Consider the following 20,129-nt stretch of genomic DNA (forward strand, 5'->3'; position numbering starts at 1 on the left):
GATTACAAGATTATAATCCACCCCAAATAGTATATCACTCTACAAACCCGAGTACCCCACTCAATGATTACAAGCAATGATAACACTCTCACACAAAGACACTTTTCTCTCAACAAAGTGACTTTGTTTCACAATCTCTCTTCTCACACACTCTCTCCTCATGTGTTGTGTTTCTATACTAATTCTCTTCCCTATTTATAGTTATGATTGTCACCAACTATAATAAATAAACTCTTTTGGAAGTTGAAACAAAAACAACTTTCAATGCATCCATTCAACTAAGGTTCATCTAGTAAAATGCAATCTTTCAATTTATATTTAAATCACTTAAATCTTAGTGATAAAAATTCAATTCCCAGTGTGCATACACCTTATTTTTTGGCTTGAAACTCTACATCCCTATCACATACAAAACCGTGTTATTCCACTCAACCATTCCTTGAGAAGCATGATATAAGATGGAAATTTTCTCTCTTATACAAAAAGTGAAGTCACCATTGACATCTATTTCTCGATAAAGTAACTGAGCATACAAGTTACATCTTTTCTCAACAAAGTGTAATCTAAACTCAATAATAAAAAAAAAAACTCAACGGATTGCTTAAGTCTTCAGTACTAAAAACTTGGCCTCCTGTATCAGAGTAAACATAGTCAATGATTGATGCACCAACAACATTTTAATACAAAACATTATTGAATAAACAACTGAAGTCCGCTTACACATGATATTGACAAGTACACCTATATTACATAGCAGGATTAATACAAGCACACTTCGATATATTGGTTAATTATTACTTGAACCATCATTATACAAAACATTTACACCAGGCCTAATCTACTAAACAATTTATTAATAATAGCATGTTCGGGGAAATGGAATCTACTCATGAAGGATGATGCCATAAATGTTGAAGGGTTAAAGCTCCTAAATGAAGCATATGAAATGAAACAACTGCAAGCCACAATCAGAATGGGGACTAAAAAAGCAATGCAATAAATAAAAAAATTTATTGTTTGCTTACATCAGGGATGGCCAATGGGTTGATAAAAGTTTAGCTTGACCCAAATTCAAAGCTGGACGATATCAAGATTGGTTATCAACTTAGCATACAGGGTTTGATTATGTAACTGAGAAGAAATCAAGTTCATCAGGCTTGACTAGAGTTTGGTCAATTTATGTAAATAAATGAAAGTTTATAAATTGCTCAATGAAATATTTTTGGAACAAGAAGTTGGTTCTCAAAACATTAACAGCATGAAATTGGTCTGGAAATGATGATTTTATCATTGTCTGACATCCTGGTACAAAACAACTTTTGGACTATTTTAATATCAACGAAGTACCAAAATGTTTATAATATTATAACAGCTTTCATAACAAAATTTAATATTTAAAATTGTAAAGAAAATGAAAAGTTAAATTATTATGATTCCTATAGTTCCATTAAAATTTAAACTAAGTTTATAATTTAAAAGTATATATTTGGGTCCCTATGTTTTCAATTTTTTCAAAGAAGCCTTACTAACAGCCGTTAATTTTGGCTAAACTATAAGGATACATTGGAAAATTCAAAAAACTATATCTGATAAATGCAAATTGACTAGGTACCTATAGTTTATCTAAAATCTTTCAAAAAGATCATTATATTTTAACGAAACTTAATATTTACTGATGAGTGAAAACTTTCAAAATATTGAGCGGTATAGGAGCCCAATTACAAAATTTTAAATTATAAGAACCAATTTTAAAAATCAATGAAACTATAGGGACTTGCAAATGATTTAACCAAACAAAAAACTTAAAATAATTATTAGAATGAGGATTGAGCTTGATGACAAAACTAAATTAGGATTGGACTCAAGCATTTCCGCTTTGTTAAACTCCCACAATATATAACATTTACTCATAAAACAGAAGAACACATTATAGCCTCCTGCAAATTCCCAAGAATCACATATTCCGCACATGTATTGGATTTAGGATAATAAGTTGTAGAATGAGTTAATAATAGTACTTACAACTGAAATTGACTTTGCAGGCAACAAGTATCATAACTCAGTGAGTTAACCAACCAGAACCCAAAATCTTCAATGCTTTAGGTCTTCTATGCCACAATATTGCAAACAATAGAGTCCTCAACAGAACCCCATTTGCAAAATGAGGAATAATTATACGTACCCAATAAGGGTAGTACGGCCCAGGCAATTTGATCAATGTGAAGAAAATTGCAATGGCAATTAAATGCCATGGAATTTCGGCATCCTGAAAACAGGACCGGTCATAAGCTATGGTACAAGGGTGAAATCAAACAAGACATAAGCTACACTAAACACTAAATTGGGAGGGGGGCAGCACCAGATTGAGTTTCTCATATTTTTTCTATTATAACCAATAAAAATGATCTCAAAATATATTAGGTCCAACCCCACATTCTAAGATGATATCAAAGTTTATCCAAGTTTCATTAGTGGGCCACCTGCATTTGGGCTTTGGCACGTTCCAGGCTAGAAGTCCTAGGAGTTACGGGGAGTGTTGAAAAGTCACGTTAATTGTGGGACCCCCTAGTCCACAGTAATTGGGGCCTCTTTGGGGGTTGCCTTAATTGCAACCTCGAAGGTGGTGGTTTAGTCTTACATCAGTTAGAAATATGACCAAATTAAAGCATACAAGGGGGTGACAACACTCACCTTACAAGTCGATTTTGTAAGGTTGAGTTAGATCCATAACCCACATTCTAAGAATTAATATCAGCATAAGGTTCCTAACAGAACTGCCCCCGGAAAACAAGGCAAGCATCTAGCTTTGAAATATTGAAATTCATCCTCAATTCTTAATAGAAGCCGAATGCCTAAACTGGAATTTGGAAATAAATGAACATCCAAGGTAGTCATTGTATTGTCAACCACTGTCAAATAGCCGCAAAGAAAACTCATCAAGTGGAGTGAGATTAACTGATTCAAAAGGAGCATACCCCAATTGTTAGCCAACTCATGATATGGAGGCAATGTGACTGTTCAAATCTTCTACTAAATGAGTGAAAGACATAATGAACCTAAAGAGCTTAAGCATCACAACTGATTCATTCTAAATGTGGGAAAGTAATTCTAGAAAAAACAACAGCTTAATGCTCTACATTCGACAAATCTCTCTGATATATAGATTTTTAAATGGTGCACAACCAATGATCTTACCCTTAGACGTGGAGATAACTGGAGGGCAGTCTCTTTAAGGATCCCAGCGACAGCAACTCCAAAGAGAACCGGAAGAGGAACAAAGACTAGCTTCCTTTCATGTGCACAGTAGGACATTTCACTGAGGGAGGTAACTGCGAATACAGGTACAGCTAGGTATTTGACAACAACCAAAATAAGATCAAGAATAAGTTGAATGAAGTTGTCTAAAGCCTTGTTATGCGGGAATTTCTTCACCGGCTCCGGAGAAATGTCCCAAAGCTTTTGCACTTTGTCTATTAATTGGTCCAGCTTCATTTTCCCATGATCATCTGATTGATGTGCTGACATATTCATAGAACAGAAGATCTTGGTCCCTCTCTTCTGAGATGCACAAAATGGTTTAACACTCAAGCAGCAACTGTGCTTCTCAACAAAACATGATGTACCCTGTGCAACAGCAAAAAGGGGGAATTTTACCTTATGAAGCCAGTAACCAGACCTTAGAAAAACACTTTTGTTTAACCAAATGTAGAGGTAGACGAGATTCAAAAGAGTTCTAATAGATAAACGCTGTCAATATTAAAGTTTTTATGCTATCAAACAATAAGAACTTGTCCTTTGAATGACTTTTAAGGTGGTTATTATAAAAGTCAATGAACTTATCATACATGATGATCCGTGATTAGATGATAGTGTAAAAGACTTTTACACCGTGAGTCTGTACATGTATTATTTAGGGTCTATTAGGAAGAGCTTATTTACAACTTATTTGAACTTAACTTATGGTATAAGAACTTGCGCAAGCATTTGGAAAAAGCTTGTGATATTTTCAAAGTTATTTTCAATAAGCTTTCTAGGATAGTTTATGAAACTTATATGAAAATGTAGAAACAACTAATACACACATGGTTATACGAGATTCAAAAACTCCAAAACAAATGATAACCGGCAATTTTCAGATTTAGTAATGCATTATACACAAATTTCCTGACAACATAAATAATTTAATAAATGAAAAAAATACACCTTGCATTTCACGTTTGCCTACTAGGAGAAAGCAAGAATATTGTAAGAGAAAAAGTTGAAAAGGGTACCTTGAATCCGAGAAAGGGAGGTTGTTGGGTTGTGATTGTGTTGTTGAGGGTGAAGGGTTGGAAACGAGAAGAAGCAGTAGCAGCAGATAGAAGGTGAGACATGTTTGTTTGTGAAGTTTAAAGATAAAAACATGAAACCAAATTCGAACACCCTTTTGAAAGGGGATTGCAATTCAACAAGTGGGTTTTGCGGAGGTGCCAACGGAACGGAGTAACCATAGAATACAGCGTACTAGTCTGTTTCAGGACGAACAGTGCGAAAGTAATAACAGTCATTGGATATACTATTATTTTAATTAGACTAAGATTTTTTCAACATTTTTCCCATTTTGTCCCTGTCTCCTACACGCTCTCAGATTCTGAGTATATCGAGAGGAAAATACTCCTCTCCATTTACTTAAAATATTCGGTAGGAAAGGATAAACATTGGCTTGTGGTCCCAATGTATCCGCTCTCTATATCTCTCTTACTGAAAAATTCATTAATGGAGAGAATCCCAACCAATATTGTGAGAGCTCTAAGAAAAGTGAATGCAGATGTTCCAAGGAGATTAAAAGGATAAAATTGAAAAATAGAAAAAGAAAATAATTAAAAGGAAGAAAAATTAGTTGAGATTATAAAAATATATATATTAAAAATAATTGTATTAAGAAAATTTATTCAACACTTCATTTGTAAATTTAAATTATACTATAAATATAATCTACACATTTATTTAATAACGAGACACTCGACTGAATTTTTATATGGTCTCAATACGGTTAATTTAATATTGATAATTGTTAAATGTGAAGAAGTAAACTTTTAAAAAATTTAAATAAATACAAATACTTTGTAAACCAATCATAATAAGTAGAGTATGAATAGGCCGTAAAAAATGTAAAAAAAAGAGTATTTATACGCCGTAAAAAAAGTAGAATATTTTCTTGTCTTAAATATTCATTTAATCATTTGAAAATGCTTGGCATTTAAATTATTATTTAAATATGGTTTGGATTTATACTATTATCATTAGCAAAATACTGTTAAATTAAATTATTTATACTAATTGTTGGTGAAACAGAGTCTTTTCTAAGTTAAATGTCTTAATGACAATAAAATTTTATAGAACAAATTCTAAGTTCATTAGACTTGTGTTACTAATGGTTTACCTGGAGTGTTTTCAAAGTTATATGATTTATCAAGAAGCATGAAAAAAAGTGTGAAACATTACCATAATGGTTTCTTAAATATGAAGTTTGTCCAACTTTAGAAGGCAAGAAACCAAAAGTAAAAGGGCAATCATGAGCAAGAAACCAAAAGCAAAAGGGTAATCATGAGTTTTATGTTAAAGTGCAAATATTATGATTTGTATATGACTAGAAGCATGATTCTCGAGATAGTCTAAGTCAAGGAGTAAATATTAGAAGTTACACATTACTTAAGAATCATCAAAAGATGTAATGCAAAAGAAAATAAATACAACAGACATACGTGTTTATACAATCAAGAAGCACACACTAATGATGAGCTCTTCTAATGTGATGGATTAGAATTGAAAAGAAAAGAACTAGTCATCTACAACAAGTCCTACATCAACAAGGCAACCATGTAAAAAGAAAGGAGTCTCTTACACCTACAACGGTAACAAAAAGAACATCAACATTTTGCAGAAAACTCACTTTTTTGTAGAGTAGCAAACCTCTTGACTATGCTAGAGAAATGAGAAGTCATGAGTTGCTAACATAACAAGCACCAACGGTCCAATTTCAAATTCAAGTTGTGTGCAAGTTATTCCAACTAAGGAAGAAGGAGGAGACATGTGTGTGATGGAGACAACCAGGGGCAGATGTAAGGGGACAATGCATCAGCACCCCTCCCTTGGACTTCTTTAAGTATATATATAATAATTTAGAGTAACGCTCTTGAGGTTTTCACTAATTACACATGCTCCCCCTCTTTTTTCCAACATTTCTTTGGCATCTTCTTAGACTAACGGTGTTAACTTCCATTAAATTTTTTAGAGAAACCCAAAAATACCCTTAAACTTGTAACATAGAACTTCTCTCATTTTGAAATGTTATCGCTAGGGTTTGTGAGAAAAAAATTGCAAAAAGAAAATTATAATGAAAAAAAGAAGAAATAGTTGAGATTATAAAAAAAAATAGAGTAAATTACACTTATCTCCCCTAAGTTTAAGACTTATTACACTCATACCCACTCATTATTGGATCCTTACCCAAGTACCCTTAAGTTTTCAATTTCATTACATAGGCACCCCTTGATCGTCATTTCTGTTAATTTTAGAACATCATATGTTGTGCATGTGTGATTTAATGTTATAACTATATACAAATAAATTAAATTAAAGGTTTATTCTTCAACGTGAATTATTCTCTTTGCTTTATTTCTTTCAAAATATATCACATCACATTTCACTTTTAAACACATTTCTAATTTTTTTATTTTTTTATTTTTTCTATTTGATTTTTCTTTAATCAGATTGATATTTTTAATTACTACAAATTTATCAAATTAGTTTTAATAACTATTATATGTGTTTTAGTTAACATATTTGCTTGTGTATTTTTAATTTGATTTATTTTCCATTTTAGAACAAATATATATTTTTTGTACACTAAACAATTACTTTACAAACTTAATTTTCATAACAAAGCTAGAGAAAACAAAGAAATGAAAAAAATTTGTGATCAAATAAGAAATGAGAACAAGAAGTGTCTAAAACAAAAGTGAAAAAAATATGATTATGCAAAATTCACATCCAATCTCTTTTTATTTAATGGAAAGATAACAAATGCCCCCTTATATCACTACTAAAATAAGTTTCTGTACTACTCATATTTGGAAAAACCGTTGTCATTTGAGATACAATGATAATTTTGTAAATACAACTAACTTTTCAAACACTATTTTTAGAAAGTTGTCTTTGAAACCTCAAGATGACACAGCTTTTAAAAGACGGTTTTTAACAAACATAATTTTTAAAAACCTTCTTTGATTTAGTATTAAAAAAAAATGTCATCGCGTGACCTTTTCCTGTACTACTAGCTCACCTTATCGCTTGTGCCCTCAATCAGCCACTATTCTTTGTGCCCTCCCCTACCTTGTGTGCTCCCTCACCCACTATTTGTTGTGCGTGTCCTCCCTCACCGACTGTTCGTCATGTCGTCCCTCACCTACTCTCTATCGTGCTCGAACTAGAGGACTCAGGCAAAGCGCCATACCCGAACCAAACGTGTTCTTCGTGTGCCCTAACCTCTACCGCCGCGCAGATGGCGCAACCGTCGGTGTTCTCCACCACCATGATGAAGCCTCCGAGACGTATCTGCTTCTTGATGGTGACTGATGGCACTCATCACTGAAATCCTCAGTCGTCACTGGTGACATTCTGTGATCCGACGGGTGGCATCACAGCCGCGTGGCGAAGGAGGAATATTCCTTCATCGTTCCAATCCAATTCTTAGTGGTGGAGATTCCTTTGTTTGATCTCATTTCATTCCTTTTTTATGGATTATTATCATTCGCAATCTCTCCATGGCTGATGTTTTTTTATTTTAAATTTCATCCTTAGATTTAGGATTTGATTTAGCTCCACTCTATCTCTTTGGTTGAATCATGTTTGGATCTGAGGTATTCGTTTACCTTTATTTGTTTTGTTTGGTTTCCGAGAAAATTGAAGCGAACTGCAAACAGATTTACCTCATCTGGATTTGGATGTAACAGGTGTTGTCAGTGCTCACATTTCGACATTGTTGAGTTAAAATTTTGCTGGTTTTGAGTTGCTTTGTGACTAATATATTTTTTTCTCGGCAACCAAATAGACGGATTCAAAATTTGCACTAATTAATTAGTAAAGTATATTTGTGAAAGCGAAGATAGAAATGGTTGTTGTTGTTGAATTTGTGATGGGATTTTTCTTGTTTCTGTACTAATTGTAGTTCCCCTCTTTTTTTTTGCGCGTTTGAAAAGTTTTGGCACTCTCAAGTTCATTTTGGTGAGGATTCTGATTAAGGAAAATTTTCTTTTATTCATTCGGAGGAGAAACGTCTCAAACTCTCTCTCTTTCTCCTTCAGTTGGAAACTGTTTTTTCTTTTAGGGACCAAACCAATTTTTGTTTAGCATTCATCCTTGATAATGAACATTTCAAGGGAGAGCTCCCCTGGTTGCGATCTTTTCATTAACTAATAATACTTGTTTGCTATCTTCATTTTCATCGGTTGCTACATTGTTAACTAGTTCATCAACTAATACTTATTCTCTATTTTTATTTTCATTAATTTCTACATTATTAACTTTTCATTCAATGAGCAATTACTTATATTTTCAGATTTATTTTTATGTGTTTTGATAAATCTATCTAGAGCCCCATTCTCGGATTCAGATAAAGCATCAACTTTTATTAAAGTTTTGAATAATTAGATTCCAATTTTCGAGTTGACATTTTTAAATAAAGCAACTAATTTATAAAAAATAAATAAAAATTATAAATCAAGATTATGAAAAAAATGTTAGAACAATAAAACCAGATCGTCAACTTGTAAATGAATTGTTTTATATACTTCTTTGAGTTGAGATACTTGACCACAATGCTCTATGAACTTTGAAATTAATAAATTTAAAACAAAATTATTTTAGAATTTCAAGGAATTATACAAAAATAATAATAGAACTGAATTATAAAAATTACAATCGTATTTCAAAAAGCAAAAAAGAGCATAAAAGATTCAAATGATTTAACCAAATGGATAGATGGATTATTAAAATAACATGTATAATACCTTATACGTGAATCGGAATAGGAGCAGCAAAGCCAAGCCACAAATCAAAAGTAAAACAAGAAATATTGAGAAAAAAAAAATCAATAAGCGTACTTAATCAAATGAGAATCAAGAAAGGAATAATCTACATAAATACAAAGCCACAAAGAGTATAGATAAGAATGAGAGTTATATTTCAATTAATTTGAGAGAATAAAGAGTGACTTTTGAATTACTTTCGTCACCAAAAACTAATTTACTTCATCACCCTACTTTATTTTATAGACTATATAACATATCAATAAATACTCAAATTATGAAGAAAAAATGATATATATGATTAGAAAGAAAATATTAAATAATTCAACATTTATAACGGTTAAATTTATATTTTTAAAAAAATATTAAGTGGTATAGGTGTAAAAATTTGATATCTGAGATATACTTTGATCATTTTTTTACATGTTCAATATCTACATTTATACATGTATTTTCTGTATATGATCAGTTAGTAATTATACGAAGTTTTTCTGAACTGCTTAACTTTTTTTTATACTAAAAGTGGACTGCCTAATTAACTTAGGTTATATTTAGAGTAGCAAAGAAAGCGATGATGTGAAATGAAGTGGATAGAGTGTGGTTTCAAGTCATTTAATTATTCAAATTATTTAAATTCCAATAGAATGGAATAATAAATAATGAAATATATTTTACTATTCCATTCAAAACTTATATTTTTTAATCTTCTAATTTGGAGAGTATTTAATAGAATCATAGTAATAATATTTTCACTTTTATCCAATTACAATTATATTCCTTTAATTTAAATTGTCACACATTTTATTTTTATATACATTGTGTCTTTTTAAACACAATTTAGAGTGTGTTTGATTTAAAGGATAAAAAAAAATTAAAATAAAAAATGTCATATTCACATGGAATCATATAATTTTCTTATCCCTCAACTAAGCACGCCCTTATTATTTTGCACACCAACAATTCGTAAGATGATTAACTCTTCACAAATTATTAATCAATCTTTTATCAAAATTCATCATGCTTTTTTTTTTTTTATCAATGCCATGCATCGATTGTAACAACCAAAAACTTTTTTCCTAAAATTTTAGAAAAGGAATTAGAAAATAAATATTTTCTAGAATTTTAATTTTAAGATGTTAAGATTGTTTTTTCAGAAGTATTCTTAAAACTCAATTGAATAAATTTAGGATAATTTATTAATTAATATTCAAAAATAAATAAAACCTTCTTTTAAATTTGAAGAGTTAAAAACTATTTTTTAAATCTTATAAATTAAATTTTCATGATGGAAAATTAAAATTTTAATTTTGGTGTATCATAAACTATGCTAGAATTTATTTTCATGTTGCATATATACATACATATATTTATGTATAAATATCATGTGTAAATGTATGGTGAGTTTATATTCGAGCCATTCCTAAGCTATAGCAACGTTTTGGGCTTTGTAGCAATAATATCCTTTAACATGGAATGATCTCGCTCCATCTTTCTTTGGGAGTTGCTACGTGCATCCAGCAATATTGTTAGGGTGTTAGGGCATCCAGCAAGCAGTGAATGAGCAATTTTGTCTTTCTGCGAAGGCTATTTCTGAAAGATCATTCTTCCGAAAGAAAAAGGTGGGATTCCGGAAGACCTCTAGAATACGCTCCGAAAGAACGGTCTTTCGGAAGTTTTCCGGAAAAAAGGGTCTTCCGGAAGACCACCTTCTTCTTCCGGAAGAAGGTTTTTCCAGAAGTTATTTTATTTGTTTTTTTTAAAATGCTATATTTTTCTAATTATTTAATTTTAATAAATAAATTACGTTATAAAATAAATAATATTATTATACATAAATTGTTATTAGTGAACATAATTATGACTAATATTTGTAATTCCTTTTTTACGCGCATGTAAATGTAAATAATAATTTGTGTGACAATTTAGTATAATTTAAATCATAAAAATTAATTAGTTCGTATATTTTATAAAAAATATAAAATATTTATTATGATAACATTTAATTTGTATTACAAAACTTAATATATAAAAAAATAATTATAATTTTATAACAACGTGAAGTAAAAATAAATTTCATTTTATAATAATAACTAAAAATAAAATAATATTTAATGTATATGTAATGACGATTTTGCCCCTGGTTGTTTTCTTTAAAGTTATTGCGCTGTTTTTATATTTTACACACTTCCATTTCACCTTCATCCCCGTCTTTTTGCTAATGCTATCCTTTTCCGTAAAAAGCTGGTGGTCCTGTGAAGTAGCTGTTCCGTAGCAAGCGATTTGGTGGTCTCGTGAAGCAGCTGTTCCGTATTTGAAGTTATTTTAGTTGTTGATGTTCGTATTTCGTCGGAGGTACGCATTTATCAGTTTTTTTTTTGCGTTTTCTGGGTAGTTGTTTAGAGAAGATGAACAGTAAAAAGCTATTTTCGGAATAACTTTTAACTACAGGAGGAAGTAGTTCCAGAATGAGAATGTTGATTTTCCAGAAGTACTTCTTCCGGAAGTTAGTATTCTCAATTACGGAAGAAGTTGTTCCGGAAGACACTTCCGGAACCACTTCTTCCGGAATTGGCCATAGTAACTTCCGGAAGAACTTCTTCCGGAAGTTAGTTTATTAACAAATTTTTTTAATTCTGTTTTAAAATATATATATATATATATATATATATATATATATATATATATATATATATATATATATATATATATATATATATATGAATATTATCATTTATAATATCTGTATTTTTAATTGTGGATATATTTGGTTTAATTAGGTATAATGATTTTGGTATAATATTAAATGATTTAGGTAACATAATTGTATTTTGTTGTAGTGGAAAAATGTTTTATTAGTTGTTTATTATAGTGTTAAGTTTAGTTTAAGTAAATAATGTAGTTATAAATTTAGAATATATTTGTATTAGTTGTTAATATGTTTGTTAGTATAATGTAGTCAATTTATGGATGTGGTTATATGATAATTTGAATATACTTTTGTATGATGCATATGTCCTGTTAATATGTTAGTTAATATGTAGTAAATTTTTGGATGTGGTTATATGATAATTTGAATGTACTTGTGTATGATGCATATGTCCTTAAAATGGACGAAGATCAATGGACGTATGACTATGCGATGTCACAAGAAGTTCATATGGATTATGATTATGATAATGAAGAAGAATGTGAGGTGAATGAACCACATGTCGATTGTTCAAATGCTTTTAATACGTCTCAGGTATTCATAGATAATTTGAGTCATTTGGTTGAATTGATGTTTTGTATAAAAATTAATATGTTGGGGTTGCGTTGTAGGTATTCGGTACTCGAGATGATGTTTTGCAATGGGCTCGAACAGTTGCCCATGAAAATGGATTTGTTACAGTGATTATAAGGTCTGACACAGATACCGGTAGCAGAGGAAAAAGTTCATTTGTCTTAATTGGGTGTGAAAGGAGTGGTACGTACAAGTGTAGGAATAAAGAATTCGTTAGAAAAGACACTGGGAGTAGAAAATGTGGTTATCCCTTCAGGCTTCGTGGGAAACCAGTACATGGAGGGGAATGTTGGATGGTGAAGTTGATCTGTGGGATTCACAATCATGAATTGGCCAAGTCCTTAGTTGGACATCCATACGTTGGGCGATTGCCTAAGAATGAAAAGAAAATTATTGCTGATATGACAAAGTCGATGGTGAAACCAAAAAACATCTTGCTAATGTTGAAGGAACACAATGCCAACAGTTGCACCACGATAAAACAAATTTACAATGCAAGAAGTGCATATCGTTCTTCAATAAGAGGAGCTGATACTGAAATGCAACATCTGATGAAGCTTCTCGAACGTGATCAATACATTCATTGGCATAAATTGAAGGATGAAGTTATGGTGCGTGATCTGTTTTGGTGTCACCCAGATGCAGTAAAGTTATGCAATGCATGTCATCTGGTGTTTTTTATAGACAGTACCTACAAAACAAATAGGTACAGACTCCCACTACTTGACTTTGTTGGAGTGACACCAACGGCGATGACATTCTCTGCTGGGTTTGCATATCTGGAGGCTGAGCGTGTTAATAATATTGTATGGGCTTTGGAACGATTTCGAGGCCTATTTTTAAGAAACGATCGCCTCCCTGTTGTTATTGTCACTGACAAAGACCTAGCACTGATGAATGCAGTGAAAACTGTGTTCCCGGAGTGTACAAATTTGTTGTGCAAGTTTCATATCGATAAGAATGTGAAGGCGAAGTGCAAATCTTTAATCGGTGAAAAAAAATGCGTGGGACTATGTAATGGATAACTGAGGTACTTTGGTTGATTGTCCGTCCGAACACCAGTTCGCTGAGTCGCTTCAGAAGTTTCAAATTGCTTGTTCGCCTTGGCCGATGTTCATTGACTATGTTAACGACACATGGATTATCCCCCACAAGGAAAAATTTATTACATCATGGACGAATAAGGTCATGCACCTAGGCAACACAACAACAAACAGGTATTAAGAACTGATTTTATTTGTTAGTAAGGATTATTAACAAATGACATTTAATTGTTGTATATTTTCATGTTTGTTGCGTATTTTAAATGTAGGGTTGAATCAGCTCATTGGGCTCTCAAAAGAGTACTACAAAATAGCGTTGGAGACCTATGTAGTGTTTGGGATGCCATGAACAACATGATCACGCTGCAACACGTTGAAATTAAAGCATCCTTTGAAACCAGTACGCATGTGGTTGGGCATGTATATAAAAAAACCTTATACAAGAGGCTTCTTGGGATGGTTTCAAGGGACGCTTTAAATCAGATTGCTTCTGAGGTTGACCATCTACGTTATCTCGGCAACCATCCTTCTTCTTGTGGTTGTGTGATGAGAAGCACGCACAGTCTTCCTTGTGCATGTGAGCTTTCTAGGTATACTGCTGGCAGCATCCCAGTGGAGTCAGTCCATATTTTCTAGAGGAGACTTTGCTTTTCAGACCAAGGGTTATGTGAAACGGAAGTCAGCATCAAGGAAGAGATAGAGACCATATCTAAAAGGTTTGATGAACTTGATGTGTCTGGCAAAGTAACTCTGAAGAGTAAACTTCGAGAAATTGCATACCCTGATCATAACTCTATATGCCCTACTCCGTCAAAGGTCAACACTAAAGGTGCACCGAAGAAATCGATGAAAAGAAGTCAAAGATCCACAAAGCGTGATCCGTCTTACTAGGAGTATGTTGATGCTTTTCATTCTGTTCAAAGCAGCAACTCTCCAATCAAACGTAGTGATGCAATCCTACCCCACAAGGGCATTAGATAGAAGACTCCAGGTAGATTGTGCCAGAGATCCAAGGGAAGACCCTAGGGTAGATTTCGAGCCCATGGGCTAAGTATGAGCCCGCTTATCTTTGTAAATATTAGAATAGGTTTTTCCTTTGTTTGGGCCTTATATTTTGACCATTCTAGTAGTATAGGGTTTTAGTCTTGTATTTCGAGGCATTTTGAGTAGTCTTTGTAGTAGGGATATTTTTTTTTTTTTGTATTTTCATGTATTTTTTCATGGGGGTGAGCTTAGCTATTATAGGGGGTGTGTAGCTAAGCTCTAGCTTCTCATCTCAAGGAGGTGAGCTTAGCTATTAAAGAGGTATGTGTAGCTAAGCTCTAGCTTCTTTAGGAATCTTCTTAAGGAAGATTCTCAAGGAGGTAAGCTTAGTTATGAGAGGGGTGTGTGTAGCTAAGCTCTAGCTTCTCAAGGAAGTTTTCTCAAGGAAGCTTCTCAAGGAAGTTTTCTCAAGAAATCTTTTCAAGGAAGCTACCTAGTCTATAAATAGAAGCATGTGTAACACTTGTTGTAACTTTGATGAATGAGAGTCTTGTGAGACACAACTCAAAGTTCAACTTCTCTCCCTTTTTGTTCCTTCAATTTCGTGCTCCCCCCTCTCTCTTTCTCTCCCTCTTTCTTTTCCTCCATTGAAGCATCCTCTCCAAGCTTCTTATCCAAGGCTCATCTTGGTGGTGAAGCTCCTTCTTCCATGGCTTATTCCCTAGTGGATGACACCTCCTCTCACCTCTTCTCCTTTGTCTTCCGCTGCATCTCCATGGTGGAAAATCACCATTAAAGGACCTCATTGAAGCTCAAAGGTTCAGTCTCCATAGAAGCTCCACAAGCAAGCTTCCATCACATAGTGCATCATGTTTTGAACCGTCTCAGCTAACAAGGATCATCCCGATGTTGGATCAATTTGCGCCATTCATTCAAGGTTTCATTCGTGACGTTGTGGATGTCAAAGCGGACGATAACTGTGGATATCGGTCCATTGCCGCTTTATTAGGTATGGGGGAAGATTCGTGGCCGTTAGTGCGTAATGAATTGATTAAAGAACTTGGCAGGTGGTCGCATGAGTACATGAACCTCTTCGGTGGCACAGAGAGATTTGAACAATTAAAGTTGTCCCTACTTGTTGATGGGTTTTCGAAGGTATGTTTTTAGGTTAATTTTTTTAATAACAAACTTTAAATTACTTACATGTGTATGTTTGGTTGATTCAGGTTAGTGTGGACAAGTGGATGGATATAACGAAGATGGGATATGTGATTGCATCACGGTATAACGTAATCCTTGTATCGTTGTCCCGACAACAAAGCATGGCATTTTTTCCTCTTAGAAGTCAACCACCACCTGATTCTTCTGGGCACCGCATAAGATGTGTCGGTCACGTGTTTGGAAATCATTTTGTTCAGGTACATTGAATATAGTTACTATAACAATTATGCAATGACTTCGCTAGTTCATTTGACACGGTCACCGCATGATATAATCTTTGTTCATGTACAACAGGTTTATTTGAAAGACCATTGTCCCTTACCGCCTCTAGGGTTGTTGTGGTCAAGCAATTGTTATTCTCAAGCAAAGCAGTGGACAACTCCATATATTAGTAGAATGCAGCAATACACAAGCTTGATGTCATTCAAAAGACACTATGTCGACCTAAATGAAGACTAAACATGCATTGTTTATGTAATTGTATTCATTATGCGATATAATTTGTTGTAAGCCATTACTAACCAATTAATATTATTAAGTACTCATTTCGTTAAGCAAAAAAATTGTTGGTCCAACAAAAATCATTTACGCGTGTAGCATACATCATTGTCATAATTGATAACACATAATGACATGCATGCGTATTAAAGTTTGAGTGTGACAACACATTGACTGACTTGACTACACATTCTGAGGGAAACATAAACACGAAACATGTTCACCCGTGTCTATTTTTTTGTAAACAAAGTGAAGCAATCGCTCAGTCACAACCATCTATATATATAGCAGACACGGCTAATAAATGACACATTATCTTGCTTTCACATAGTCTCCCAATTGATACACAAAGTATGGCATTTTTAGGAGAAACTAGCAGTCAGACGATTGTCAACTCAAGGTTGGCTTTCATTTTTCCAAATGGATCAATTATTCACAATGATATTGGCGTTTACTTCCAAACTTCAACTCCGGTGCCCATTCGAGTACCAAACAGCTGTGATTTTGCAAGCCTAAAAACCATAATACACAATACCCTTAAGCTATCTGACAAACAATTTTTGGATGAAATTCATTACCAGAAGCCATTCACCGATACAGGTAACCAAATTCGCTTTCAGTGTATGAAATTGATAAATGATGACGATGTCAACACAATGTTAATGTGTAATGATCAATTTTCTTGTGTTGGTCCAATTGAGTTATTATGCACCGTTGGAAGAACACTAGATGGAATAATAAACTTACTTCAACGCACTATGCCTTGTACTCATGACACGATCCTGTATTACAACGGGAAATGGAACATGCCACCGCAAAACAAATTTGTTGGATGCGCGTTCACAGGAAAAAATCCTAAGAAATTTCAAATTCCTTCAACATGTACCATCGATGAACTGAAGAATTTAATAAAGCAAGTTGCACCTAAAGGGATTCCCCCTCTTGGAATTCACGAATCAAAAACGGTAAGACGATTGTTTTTCCGCCAACCAGGTCGCTTTGAGTATTCGGATACACTTATAAAATATGAAATAAATGAGCTGAGGACCAACGAAGAACTGCTGAAAGTGTTAGTACAATCTAACTACTAGAAAAAATATGGACCAATAGAAATTTTAGCTGTCTTTACTAAATATATTGTGAAAATCGAAGACGAGGTGACTGCGACATTGCTAAACAACTGAATGCAATGTTTATGTTTTTGATTTTTTGTTGATGTAACCTTTATCTGTCTACGACGTGTTTAAATCCCATAATAAAGTTCAATGTGTTGTTTCAATGGTCCAAAGATAATTTATTTTAATTGTTTGACCTTAAAACCTTACGCATACTTAGAAGGGTCGGATTCCTATTTTTTTGGATTTTCTTGCTCTTTTTTTAGGTGTTATTTGATGGAACCGGGGAACGGGAATAATTTTTTTGAATTCTTTGACGTTCAAACATGAGAAATATAGGTCCTCCATTGTCTTACGCCACTCGCACACCCACAGAAAAAAACCCCAAACATGGGTACTTGAACATGAAAAAGGGTCGGATTCCTATTTTTTTGGATTTTATGGCTCTGTTTTTAGGTGTTATTTGACGGAACCGGGGAGCGGGAATAATTTTTTTGGGTTCTTTGATGTCCAAACATGAGAAATAACGGTCCTCCATTGTCTTACGCCACTCGCACACCCACGGTAAAAAACCCCAAACATGGGTACTTGAACATGAAAAAGGGTCGGATTCCTATTTTTTTGGATTTCTGGCTCTTTTTTTAGGTGTTATTTGACGGAACCGGGGAAAGAAAATAATTTTTTTGGGTTCTTTGACGTCCAAACATGAGAAATAGCGCCCCTCCAATGTCTTACGCCACTCGCACACCCACAAAAAAAACCCCAAACATGGGTACTGAAACATCAAAAAAAGGATCCGATTCCTATTTTTTTGAATTTCCTGCCTCTTTTATAAAAACATTTATTTTTAATGTAATTCTTACGAACAAAACTCATGATTTTAGCTTCACTTTTTTTTAAAAAAAATTTAAAACACTCCAAAACTTCGCTTAAGAATCACGATCGGAATCAGAATCGATATGTCAGTTAATATCATAAAATAATAAACTGTGCAAACACAAGTCAACTATATTAAACTAAAAAGTGTAACAAATACAAAAATTCATGTCAACTACAAAACAAAAAATAAATACAATAATCAATGCTCTGTGCACTGTCTCTGTCGAGCCCTGACACTTCCATCAGCACTGGCTCCCCCTCTGGCGATCGTCAGGCAATCCTGCATAATATCATATAACTCTGTGCCTGCAATGACCATCCTAAGGTTGAGCACACGCTCCAACCTCTGTGCAATCGCCTCATAGCCGTCGTAATCATCCTGTGACAGTCATGAAAAACATTTATTATAAAATTTAAAATAAATAACAACTCATTAAACATTAAACGCGCAAAAAATCTTACCACTGCATGTGGAGGGGGGTCAAATGCCACTGGAACCTGGGGGCTGGGCGGTTGTATGTACTCCTCAGGGTCTGCGGCTGGTGCATCTCTGGGCTGGTCACCTGCCTGGGTCGATATCATGAATGGGTGAGATATGCGGAAAAACCACTCCATGTAATCCGCAGATACCTGCCCAGACACTAGACAAAGCTCACCCACAGACAATACGTGCTCCGCAAAATGCATCCACCTGTCATCTATATCATCATGTGACAATCGAGCACTAACAGGCGCCGGAGGAATGCTCTGAATGTAACCAAACTTCCGTACCACCCTCTCCGGTCGAGCTGTGACCATCGTAGGACCCCATCTCAGCTGACCCTAGAATGATGAATTCAGCTCAAAGGTCCTAAGCATCACAACTTGCCCTGTAAGGTGCTTCTATGATTCCCTTCATATGCGCCTTCGACGTCACCGAGAAGCACGTGGGGATGTCTCCTGGTATGTATCATCTGTGACGCACTGGTGCACACTAGGTAAGTGCTCATAGATCCAGCACTACACAAAAAATTAGGTTAACATAACATAAAAACATGTTTAAATCATAATAGAACGTAATATATTAAAAAACACAAAATTTACCTGTAGTAGAGTCAGGTACCCTGCAATTTGTCGTGTGGTGGTCCTAGAAGCCTCATCTAACTGGTCATACATATGAACCAGCGCGACAACTCCCCAATCATAACCACCACTCTGACCTAGGTCGCGAGAAGCGTCTAGGTGAACCACATGAACATATGTTGTACTCTTATTAGCAAAAAGAGTGCAACCGACCAGGTGAAGCAGATAAGCACGAGCTGCTACAATCCACCGTCGGGCCTAACATCTCATCTCATAAATGTCTCGAACCCATCCCAGTCGTATGTATGCCCCACGTGTCAGTGCTGTCTCGGCTCTAGCCTCCTCGGCAGACACCTATAGCAACTTGGTCAGCAAAAAGATCGCTTCCTTCGTAGAAAGAGCATGAAAGTTGTGCAGTGCGCCAGTGATAGGCAAATGGAGGAGTGACGACACATCATCCAATGTGATCGTCAACTCTCCTACCGGAAGGTGAAAGGTGCTGGTCTCGCTGTGCCACCTCTCCACAAATGTGGATACAAGTCCAGGATCGCCAGTAACAACTGAACAATCGATCAGTGGACTTAATCCTGCAGCACCTACAGCCCTTCAATCTCAGGCACTGGCCTCCCAATCAATGTCACCTTCCACCCATGTGACACTAACTTCAAATCAGAACGTTCCTGATTTGAAGTACAAGTTATACAATTATAAAAAAATAATTAATGGCAAACAAATCAACAATGATAAATAATTAACAAATTAAAATACCTGTCCACTCCAAACGGCGTGTGCAACACGATCTGCAAATGATGTCAGCACTGACGGGTCACGTGACCCACCTGGGAATCCCTCAGCATCATAAGCATGTGACCCCTCAGCACTATCAGCACCATGTACGTCCACAGTCATCTCAGGTGCATCCTCAGCCATATCAGGGGCATCCTCAGAAGGAACATCCTGAGTCATCTGATGAACCCGT

At 34.4% G+C, this 20,129-nt stretch overlaps 1 protein-coding gene across 1 annotated transcript; it reads right to left on the reverse strand.

Annotated features, from left to right (window-relative positions):
• Window positions 1-374: 374 nt before the first annotated feature.
• Window positions 375-4,542, reverse strand: LOC114419387. Its single transcript, XM_028385037.1, has 4 exons — window positions 4,272-4,542; window positions 3,196-3,624; window positions 2,023-2,266; window positions 375-631 (listed from the first exon to the last, which is right to left on the reverse strand). Exons 1-3 carry the CDS (start codon window positions 4,371-4,373, stop codon window positions 2,060-2,062), a joined length of 738 nt encoding a protein of 245 aa, XP_028240838.1. The 5' UTR covers window positions 4,374-4,542; the 3' UTR covers window positions 375-631; window positions 2,023-2,059.
• Between the last annotated feature and the right edge of the window lie 15,587 nt (window positions 4,543-20,129).

The sequence above is a fragment of the Glycine soja genome, chromosome 7 (genome assembly GCF_004193775.1).
Source record: "Glycine soja cultivar W05 chromosome 7, ASM419377v2, whole genome shotgun sequence".
NCBI classification, from domain to species: domain Eukaryota; kingdom Viridiplantae; phylum Streptophyta; class Magnoliopsida; order Fabales; family Fabaceae; genus Glycine; species Glycine soja.